This window comes from Serinus canaria, chromosome Z (assembly GCF_022539315.1).
Source record: "Serinus canaria isolate serCan28SL12 chromosome Z, serCan2020, whole genome shotgun sequence".
In the NCBI taxonomy this organism is placed as follows: Eukaryota; Metazoa; Chordata; class Aves; order Passeriformes; family Fringillidae; genus Serinus; species Serinus canaria.
Window position 1 is genome coordinate 5,041,825 of NC_066343.1, and position 11,164 is coordinate 5,052,988.

General features: G+C 38.1%; 1 protein-coding gene across 2 annotated transcripts in view; it reads left to right on the top strand.

Annotated features, from left to right (window-relative positions):
• The window catches only part of CEMIP2 (cell migration inducing hyaluronidase 2), a 50,760-nt gene extending 40,924 nt beyond the window's left edge, over positions 1-9,836 (top strand). For both annotated transcript variants that reach the window (XM_009097889.4, XM_050986838.1), the window contains exons 16-24: positions 287-464; positions 945-1,160; positions 1,757-1,968; positions 2,480-2,665; positions 3,789-4,008; positions 4,596-4,688; positions 5,776-5,924; positions 6,628-6,734; positions 7,476-9,836. In XM_009097889.4, the coding sequence (XP_009096137.1) occupies positions 287-464; positions 945-1,160; positions 1,757-1,968; positions 2,480-2,665; positions 3,789-4,008; positions 4,596-4,688; positions 5,776-5,924; positions 6,628-6,734; positions 7,476-7,672 (1,558 nt within the window). In that variant the 3' untranslated portion in view covers positions 7,673-9,836. The remainder of the gene's footprint in view (positions 1-286; positions 465-944; positions 1,161-1,756; positions 1,969-2,479; positions 2,666-3,788; positions 4,009-4,595; positions 4,689-5,775; positions 5,925-6,627; positions 6,735-7,475) is intronic.
• The last annotated feature ends 1,328 nt before the right edge of the window (positions 9,837-11,164 follow it).

Genomic DNA, 11,164 nt, shown 5'->3' on the forward strand with positions numbered 1-11,164 from the left:
CAATCAAAGAGCAGGTGTATTATTTTTCTGCTGTATTTCTCATATTGAAAAAGGGGCACATTTGCACATGGAGAGTGATAGCTCCACTGACAGTGAAATGTATGAGTAGAGAGTTTTTTGACTCATTAGAGGAGCGCAGAAACTGTATTTCCTTTGCTAAATTCTGTCTTACAAGTCATTCTGTAATAGTTGCTTTATTGATTTCTGAAGAGATGTATTTGACACAGATTCAAGTATACCATGAATTTTATTACAGGATGGTATAAATATTTGCTTGCATCAACAGGACATTTCCAATCAGAGGCTTTCAGATTTATGATGGACCTATTCACCTTACCAAGTGCACGTTTAAAAACTTTGTGCCAACTCCAGACAGATTTACCAGTGCAGTTGGATTCTTGATGAAAAATCCATGGCAGATGACACCAAAAAATAACATTTCTCTTGTGAAGTTTGGTCCAAACGTAAGTTTACTGCAAGTTTTCCTGAAGTCTTGCAAATGGTTTTCTCCTATTTAACATACACAAACAAGAGCTGTAGGTGATCTTTTCCATGCATACCTACTTCAGAGTTTATCTCCTGGCTGGAGGTCACACAGACCTCTCCTGATCAAAAAATCCAATGCCAACAGAGATGTAGCATATGTTACACTAAATGATTCATGGCTTGTGGTGAAGCTGAAAAGAAATTTTTATAAGATTTTTAAGGTTTGGTATATCCTTAGTAACAAATTTTCTGCAGCAAATATAAACAGTAGAGCTGGCCTGAGCCTCTTTGTGGCAAGGGCACAAAGTAAAACCCAGCATGTCTGCTTTGCAAGATTCTGCCATCCTAGCCATAAAGTTTTTAATCATCTTTGTCAAATTCCTGTGTTTCCGCACATGTGCAAATGTTACTTTGTGTTTCACCTCAGGAAAAACAAAACTTTATTTTGTTGTTGTCAGGTTTCTTTGAAAGCCTTCTTTGGGAAGCCTGGTCCCTGGTTTGAAGAAGGAGATCTGGATGGTGACAAGAACTCAATATTTCATGATCTAGATGGCTCAGTGACTGACTACAGGGACACCTATGTGGGCCGAATGGATAATTACTTGATTCAACACCCCAAATGCATTAACATCACAGAATGGAGTGGAGTGGTTTGCAGTGGGAACTATGCACAGGCTAGTACTTTTGGCTTCCTGTTTGGGGCAAATCTATAACATGAACTACTTGTGGAGTCAGGTAGTGTAAGAAATAAAAAATTACCTGTCTTTGGATTTCAAAATTTTTTGACTTTTAAAAATACTTCTATACGTATCACACTTTTGAGCCAGTTGTGTATACATCATGCTTCCTCTCAGCACACTGAGGGTACAGTATTGGATGCTGCAAGGTAAAACTAAATGTGTTTTTTTTCACAGAGTGGACTTTAAGGGGTTGTTTTGTTGGTTTGTTTTCTGGAGGTGATAAATATCAGCTTCTGAATATGAGTCTTACAAGTTTGATTCCCATTCTGGCACCTGCTCTGTGTGGCCAGGTGTTATAGCTGATTTTTTTTTTTTTTCTCCTCCATATGCTTTTTTATCCGTAAGATGGGAAACATCTGTAATAGTTTTTTAAATAGGACTTTTATTCAGGAGAGATATGTATATTGAATAACTCAGAACATCAGATTGCAGCATTTTGGTTAATAATGTCCTGATCGTGCTTCACAATTTCATTTTCTTTTGCAAAGAGACCAAGTTTTCCTATTTTCACCCTGTTGAATATCATATAGGTTTATGTCCAAACCTGGAATGGACAGAATCTTTCCATGACTATTGTCCGAGATGAGTATCCAGCCAATCCCATGGTTCTTCGAGGTATTAATCAGAGAGCAGCTGCCTTTCAGCAGTACCAGCCAGTGGTGATGCTCCAAAAGGGCTATACGATACATTGGAATGGAAAAGCTCCAAATGTCACCTATCTGTATCTCATTAACTTCAACAAGTATGTTTATTTTCTTTTGTGGCTTTGATAAGGCAATACTGAAGTTATGTCCTGCAAAGTTGTGTGCATGAGTTTGCAACCATCTGGAAGACCAGAGTTTGGGTTGGTTTTTTTTTTTTTTCATAGTTACAAATACAAAATTATTTTGCAAAACAACAGACCTACACCTGAAGTCAAACACTTTTCCAGTACAGTGTCTTTAAGGAAAAACCTTTGGAGAGGATAATGTACCAATAGTGAAGTCAAGCAGAATTGCAGTTAAATAGCTTATCATACTTGGTTTTGTTGGCAGATGAACTTATTAAATATCACTGAAGTATATAATCAAATATATCCTGAGAAAATCAGATACTAAAATGTTTAATGAAAAGCTGTGCAGATTTGATCATCTTGTTGAGGGTTTAGGAGCTTTTGTGTTCCTGTTTTTTTTTTTTTTTGGAGTGACCTTTTTGCTCTGTATTGACACGTAAACTGTTCCTGCGAGGACTCATACATTTTATATTGGTTTTAGGAATGACTGGATACGTGTTGGTCTTTGTTACCAACCAAAAACGGATTTTCTTATAGTGCTGGAAACCTTTCAAAGGCGGTCATCTGCTCTGTCAAGCAAGGTGGAGCGCTACATGCCTGTGTCTTCAATGATGGAGCTTGAAAAGAATCGATCAGACAAGAGGTTTTACTTTGACAACAGCACTGGGTAACTCTTGTCATTTGACTCTACTAGAAGATGTTCTTTAACTTTGAAATGTCCACTTTGAGAGTGTTAAAAGCAACTGGATGAGACACCTGCATAAGAGGAAAGCTGTTGGGAAGGACTTCAGAACTCTTGTGAAAAGTGTTCATATGTCTTTAAATTTCCATACTACCATGGCTGTCATTGAAATACTCTCCATGAGCACCACAGTGGCCAAAGATATTTCCTACCCCCTATGTCTGGGGAAAATACAGTATCTGGTGTGCTGCAGAGCAGTGCCTTTTAGGATTTAATTTCTTAGTCTTCAGAGAAATTATCTGGTTTTTTGTTAAGCAGAAAATTCTATAATTTTCCAAGAAACTTTCTCTTCCAACATTTAAAAATCATATTTTTGAAAATCCTAATCTGTTTTCAGCTGTCTCAAAAGAACTTAAAAGTCCTAATCTCTCCATCAAAAGTACTTCTCACAGAGGCCACTAAGATCCTTCTGAGAGGTTTTAGGTATGGTCATTAGATATGGTCAGCTTCCAATAAGTTAAGTCCTGTGTACATCAGTTGTGAGTTTTGCAAACATTGATTGTAAATTTACAATTTGTTCTCTTATTTATTTTGTTCTGTTACCTGCTACTGTGCCTGTCTGTAATAAATACACAAATGAATGTAGTTTTCTAACAGACATTTGCATTGCTTTGTGTAAGAGCTTTTCACCCTAAATTGCCTTTCCAAGCATTTGAAAAAGCACAACTATATTGTTCGGTGTTGACGGGTGAAACTGAGTATTTCTGCTGCATGTCTGCAAAGATCTATGAGCAAGGAAAAAAAATCTGTGCTCTGCAATTTGGTTTTTGTTTCCTGTAAGCCACTGATCTGAGGAATTTTTTTTCTTTGCAAAGCATCTACATTTTTATTGATGTCTCCTTTAACTGTGGGGAATTTTAGATAAGTTGCTAGGGATTTCCTAACTCTAGTAAACTGTAAATACCTTGAAATACCTTTGGATAGTGGTGCAGAAGTGAATACTGTAGTTTGTGTGCTTCTGAAAATCATGAAATATAGCTGCTAAGATTGAATATAAATACCTATATTTCACCAGTTAATTTAGATTATTTTTCCCCTTTTTGTGTAGATTACTGTTTTTATTTCTTCAAGCCAAATATAATAGGGATGGTCACAGTTATTGCTCATCTCAGGGATGTGAAAGGATCAAGATTGTGACCAAAGATTCATCAAAAGGGATAAGTAATTGCATGGCAAAAGCTTACCCAAAGTACTACCAAGTACCAACCGTGATAAAGCAGATGCCAGAAAAAACTACTGTACCATGTTCAAAATGTGGCACAACTCAGGTAAAATAAAATAAGCTAAAACTTTTGTGAACTGTAGGATTGGTGATGCTGTCTACTCAATTTAAGTCCAAATTTCAGTCTTTCAGCACAGAATACTGCAATTATCAAATTACAGTGGTCAGCTTGTTTTAATCTTCTTGGACTCCTTGTAGGTTTGGAGTCCTTTCTGTAGCACCAAGGTTTCAAGGTGTTTTTTTTTTTTCTTCCTTTGTGCAACTCTTGCTGCAAGTGCTACAGACAAGGGATATAGATGGATTGATGTCTTGCACTGCAGTATTGTCTGTGCTACCTGGAGAGCTTTGCTGCAGAGATCTACATGGCAAACCTCTTCTCTCTTTGGATCTTTGCTTATTAAAAGGAACTTGAAATTGTCTCAGCTATACATGCTGAGAAAAATATTGAAATTAAGAGATAAAATAGGTTACACTATGTATAATTATATTTATTAGGATTAACAGTACCATAAGTAGTGCCACTGACAAATGCATATATTTGCTTTGGAGCATGGGCTGTTTGTTGTAAACGGGTATGATAAAGTGTTGAAGAAACATTAGTATGTGTTCTTAACTGTTTTGTTTGATATCCAGATGGTGTTCACCAGTGACCCTCACAGAAACTACCTCCTTGTGCAGATTAATTCATCTGATAAATCAAGCAGAGGTCAGCAAGCATTTATATATGTAAGTGTTCTTTATGACTTCCTTCTTAAATATCACTGTAGCAGTTTGTATTTTAGCAGTTGTAGAGCTTTACATAATGCAGATCTCAGTTTTCTTCCCTTGAGTGAAAAGATTGGTTCATTGTTTAAAAAATAAAAATCCTTATGTTTAAACATTAGAAAGTGGGGCTTCAAAGCTCTATTGTATATTTGAGTCCTATTTGCTGAAGAGAAAAATGTTCCCATTAGAGATTAAAATGTTCAGCTTATGTTTAAATCTGTGTGGATATACATTTATGGCTGGTTTTGGAAATAAACAGAGCACATAAACTAAAAATTTGTTAGTTAAATCCCTTTTGTTGAAACAGTTTTTGTGCAAGCAGATTGGTATATTAGTGGTGTGGGTCACATGAGCCATTAAGCTTTGCTGAAGTCCTCTAAATGGCAATTGCTAAAGAATCAGTAGATTTCTGTATTTGTTCTGTTGTGGCCCAAATAAGCCCAGTGATGTGATACTGTATAACAAATAGTTGAGTTTGACTTTTCCATTCAGATGTTGAAGTAGACTTGCCCATGAAGGTGAAATACCCCCTGGTGTGCACATGCCTTACATTCTGCAGTGTCCTGGTTGGCCTGGCTGCACCTTCAGTTATTCAGGTAGACAAATGGCACAGGAGCAGCTTAACCTTTGCAGCTTCAGACTTCTCCAGGAGTGTGTGTGCCATATCCAAAGCAGCAGGAAGAAACTGGTCTGGAACTTACCTGCTGCAGGGATCAATTAACTGTATTACTGTAAAGAAGTCCAGGGGATTCTGTATCTGAATTTTAACTTCCCAGAGCAGGAGCAATGACGGAGGCAGGTAGTAAGTCACCTGGAATGGGCAATATTCCTGTAGAAGCTACAGGCTTAAGACTCCCATGCAATTTCAGAAGTCCCATTAAGCAGCATCCTTGCAAAGGGAAAACTGAAGAGTTGCTGGGGAGGAGCAAGTGTTTGTAACGAAATTGCTGTGTCTAAACTAGAGTAAGATTGCTTAACACTGAGTCCAGTAGAATTGCTGTTTGATTCATATTAACTTCCTTTTTTCTCTCTTTTTCTTTCCACTCAGGTCAATGACACCATGTTTACCTTCAAGGATAACGGAATACTTATTGTTGTAGTAGATGCTTGCACTGGCACAGTGTTGGGAAACAAATTATTTTCTGGAGTAGACATTAGGCGTGTAGATGTATATTTAAAATCTGGAATTCCACAAAGGTATGTGCAATGACTAGTCATTTCCAGTATGTTCTGCAAGCTGTAGCTCTGCTCTCTGAGAAGGATTTAAAAAATGATGAATAGATAATGATACCTGAGCACTGAAAGTGAACAAAACATATGTCTAAGTTCAGGCAAAAGGAGAAACAGGAGCAATTTATTTGACAGTTTAGCCTTATTTAAGAAATCTGAGCAGATTTTGAACACTTAAAATTTTTCTGGTGTTGTCTTTTTCCTCAAAAATAATTTTCTTTAATGAAACATCATGTAATAACACTATTTTGCTTAAAACAAGAATAACTGTTTGTTTAATGACAGTGGCAAGGACTATGTGAATGATGTCATACTGTTCTCTCCCTGTAGGAAGAAAATTTTTAAGCACTAAATGAAGATAAAGAGTTAGTGTCAGAAAATAATCAGTATTTTAATTTTCCTATTTTGGATTAATACTCAAACTTGATTTTTTGATACAAAATACTAAACTGTGTTTAAATAACACTTTCCATTGATTTTGAAGGTAAATTTAAAGTCAGTTTAAAACCAAGAAATGCTAAGTACTGCTTTCAGAAAGGGTTGAATATTTCCATGTCATAAGTATTCATAAGGAATTGGACACTGAGGGCAGCTAGCTGGAAGGATGTGTTCCAGAATATTTAAAAAATATGTTTACAATAGCTGCTGTGTCATGCTGTTCCTGTTGCAGGTCTATCATTCTGCTGAGCACAAGAGGTGATGTAGCAATTCCTAATAATTTATCTGAAGCTTTAATGTCCCTGGGGACAGCGAAACCACCTTATCTTCAGAGCAACGGTTGGTGGAAATGTTGCACATTTCTTTGACACCACCTTGGTTTTTGTGTTTATGTTGGTGTGCTGGGTTTCTTATGGGGGGTGTGAGGAGGATGCAGCTGGTGAAGGGTGGTTGCCAGCTTGCATTGGTGTGGCTGATGTGTGTCAGCTCTTGTTGAGAGAGGAGGTGGGTAGCCCTTTAGCAGATGGGGCAGAAAACCTCTTTATCCCAATGTGGTAACCTTGTGGCAAACAGAGAATTAACCAGCAGTTCTTTGTGCCTGTGGATCACACAAGAGTCCCAGGCTTTTTTCCTGAAGCCTGTATTTTATGCCTCACCCAGGAAATGTATCTTAGAGCAATCTCCTGTGCCTGCCTAGTATTTCCTGTTCTTAAATAACTTGAAGCTAGAAAGGAGGTGGTGTTGGTATTTTGAGGGATGATGAGTTTTTAGGCCGCACAGGGTAGCTCTCATTTGTTCAGTGATGCCACAAGTTGTAGTTGAGAAAGCAGGTTTTATAACTGTCCACTTAGCTGTGTTTTCAAATTAAGATTTCAGGGTATTTAATACTAAGTATTGAGACAGGAAATTGCAGATCTTAATTTCTTTATAAGGTTCATGCAAAGCTGAGAGTGGATAAATGTCCTGAATAATGTGGGGGAAGGAATTTTGGGGGAGCATACCTTTGCCTACTTAACCGTTCCTGTATGATGCTGCAGTGAGCTTGGCTGGTTTGGTAATGCTGAGCTTTTTCTGTCACAGGAAGCTTGGCCTTTCTGGGCTTCAGAGGAAACATTAAGCCATCCTGGATTAAGCTGTTTACCAGTCCTGCTGGGCATGGGCTCGTTCAGATAGAAAAGTATATCCCTCTGCAACTGGAAGAGTATGGCTGTGCCAGAGCAACAAAAAGCCGTCAGAAAGACCTCGAGCTTCTGAAGAAGGCTGCACGATCTCATTAAAGACTAAGATGTACATAAAATCTGGGGAAAAAAATGTGAACTAACTTATTTTTTAATTTATGGCATTTTAAACTATATTGTTATCCAAGGAAATCATGTTATTGTCTGAGAGATGTTTGCCAGCATTGACTGCTTGAATGCCAATCTGTGCACCTTCTAGTTGTACAAAATATTAAAGAATTTATTAGTATTTGTATAAACAGGTTTCAGAGATTTTTCAGATGTTTGTATTTACTGTAAACAAGTTCCTTCTGTTTAATACTCCTTTTGTATGTAAGAGGGTATTCATAAAAGCCTTAAGTTTTTAGTAAAAGGTGTTGGAGTGCATTTTGGGTTACTTGAAAGACTAACATCAATGCCTTCATAAACAGCTTGAATTGGTCATTATAACCTAAGCATTTTCCCCTCAGCTGTTTAGGTGTTTCCATGGGAGTTTATCTGTCAGCTCAGTTGCATTCTCATCTGCTTTCCAATGTGTTAAAACCCAATTTCCCCTATGCATGAGGCTGACTCAAAGGATTTTTAACTGCAGTAAAAATTTTTGCTTTCCTGTGTGAAAGATGGAGGAAGGAATTCAAAGATCCAGCCTGGGGCTGGGTGAGGATTGTGTACCATGCAGCAGAGCTTTACAAGGCTTTGTGTACAAGCATGGCAGGCAGAGCAGGAAATTACTCCTGTTCTTTAGGATCACCGTTAATTATTCTCTCTAAATACACAGGTGTCTGTAAGAGTTACTTTAATGAACAATCTAGAAGGTAAGGCTGCAGTCTTGAGTACAGCTTGACTTCAGCTTAGTCTTTTAAAGCTTTTAGCCAGAAAGGCAAAGCTGAGATACTGTTACTCTCAATTTGTTAGGAAATGAAGCTTCTACTCTTGCAATGGTGGATTTTTTCATTTTGTTTTGATTTTGTTTGGTTTTTATTTTCTTGTTTTGGGGTTTTTTTCTTGTTGTTTGGTTGGTTTTGGGTTGTTTTTATTTTTTTGTTTTTTGGTGTTGTTTTTTCTTTAATTATTTTTAAGGCTATCTCAGCTTTAACTTCTAAGTGAATGGAAAGTGCCCTCAGTTCATTAAGTCATACCTTCTGCCTTAACTTTGACTCTTTTAGTATACTCATGTTGTTAATTCCTGTTGACTTTATATTAGGTCCGTTGATTTAATCTGGTTTTGTTGCAGTTATTTGGCTCTGCCAGTAGTGTGCAAATCATATAGAACAGTGGCACAGCTGCCCTTTTTCAGGATCTTCATCTTTGAAATAAAATTTCAGGGATGGTAAAAATGCATTTCATAATAGGGAACAAAAGGTGCCATAGGGATAAAATGTAACCCTAGTTCTAATAAAACTGACATATTTCCTTCTTCTTGTATATGTTCTCATTCATTTGAGCTGGTATAATGTATCCACCATTCATAGATGCTTTGTGCTTTGAATTCAAAACAGAGTGGCTGTTGGAAATGAACTTATTTGCCTGTCTTCTCCAAAGATGTTGAAAAACTGTGGGGATGTTTTTTTGTGCTTTAAAGGAGAAGAGGCACAATATCAAACATATTACTCTGTTCAATTAAAATATGCTACCTCAGTTCTACAGTTAAACTGCCTGGTCTAGTGTAGTTTCCTAAGTGAGAAAGGAGGGGGTAAGGAGTATGACGCAACAGTTGAAGCTAACAAATAGATGACTGATACTATTTTTTATTGCAAAACCAAGCCAAATGGATGATTGTGTATTTTGCAGTTGTTCTGATGCACAGTTCTCCTGTTATGTTTAAAAGAAAAGTAATTTTGTTAGGGGAAGCTGTGATAAATCTTTACGACTAACTGTAATGTTTGGTGTTATTAATGCAGGGCAGTGATGTAAATGCTCTGAGTGCAGTAGTGATAGTGTTTGGGGATTAAAATGGCTTTAAGGCTTCCTCTATTCTCATGCTCAGCAGAGAAATAGCGATGAGGTAGTGATCCTCAGGCTTGTGAAGTTGGCCATTATTTATGATATTCTGCTGTTCTAAGCGTCTTGTAAAAATTGTCCTTGGAAGTCTCAAGGGTATTCTGATGTAGGGCTTACTGATGAACAGTTGGACCTGAACTTAAAGTGTTTGTTTTTTGTGTAAATTTAAACACTTGACAAATGGCATAAATAAATTTTTACGTCTGACAAGGCAATAAAATTATGGGTGTCTTCTGTTCTTGTATCAAGTAATTTTATAATGTGTGCTGTGTCAATAATACAAACTGTCTTATTTCAACACTGGTTTACTTGTGAAGTTTGCAGAGTATATCCTACTCTTCCTTCAGAGACAAGCTAGCAACACTGGGAAGGAGACACTGATAGTGACTGAAGCTATGGGCCTGTCTTGGAAGACAGATGTCTCAAAGCCTGTCTGAGTTGCTGAGTCTGCAGTCATTTCAGCTCAGGGGAGCAAGGAGCAGCATTGTTACTGACTCAGGGGCACCCTCTCCATGTCTTTAACTAGCTGGTGGGGGAGTGAAGAAGGTGAAGCCAGCCATTCTCAGTGGGGCCCAGTGGCAGAGAAAAAGAGTCTGTGGGGACACATTGAAATGCAGGCAGTTCCACAAAAACAGAAGGAAAGTTTGTATTGAGTAGGTGATCAAGTACTGGAATTGATTGGCAGTGCACCTGTGGAGTGTTTTGCTATAGAGGAGCAGCTTTAACTGACCCTGCTTTGGGATAGCAAGTGTCTGGGCCCTCTTCAGTGGTGATTGCCAGCCAGGTGATGCTGTAATTGTGGGAAGTTAAGGCCACTGATGTACCTAAGCCTCTCTCTTCAAGTGTACCAGCCGTTGCAGCCTGCAAGGGCTGAGCAAGACACTTCTCGTGTCTGAAACGTAGTGAGTCCCCATACTCATTCCCAAAGGCATTTTAATTTCTTCTTCATGCTTAGGCTTTGTGTACAAATAGATTGATTTCCCTTCTTGGCTCAAATTATGTCATCCTGCAGTAAAGAAATTTAAAAAAACCAAACCAAAAACAACTAAGGAACAAATTCCTTGGAGCTAGTAGCTGGTTAAGTGTCAATAAGGCCCTCTCTCTGGCCAAAGGCACCACTGGAAATCCAGTATGTGAGGGATAAGAGACCCATCCCCGAAAAGCCAGGATGATGGTGAGGACATGCTTCGGAAAATAGGGACTTAGTTTTGTGTATTGTGGGACAGCAGTGACAGCTGAGGCCCCAGATAACTTCTGACCCAAGCCATGAGTTTCCTGCTCAGGGCAAGTCCCATAATTTCCTCTGCTTCCCCTCAATTCCTTTTCACCTTATGTAGGAAGGATGTAGGTCTAGGGATAGTCATCCAGCTCTGACTGAAAAGCTCAGCTGGGTTTGGTGCTATCTGGATCTGTAGCTACACTGGTCAGTGAGGGTCTTACTGTTTGTCATGGCTGTATTTGTTTAAGGTAATTCTGATGTCACTTTAGTGCCAGAATATCTGTGAAAAGCAGTAACTTTTTCTACTTCAAAATGTGAGCTTTACCCAGTCA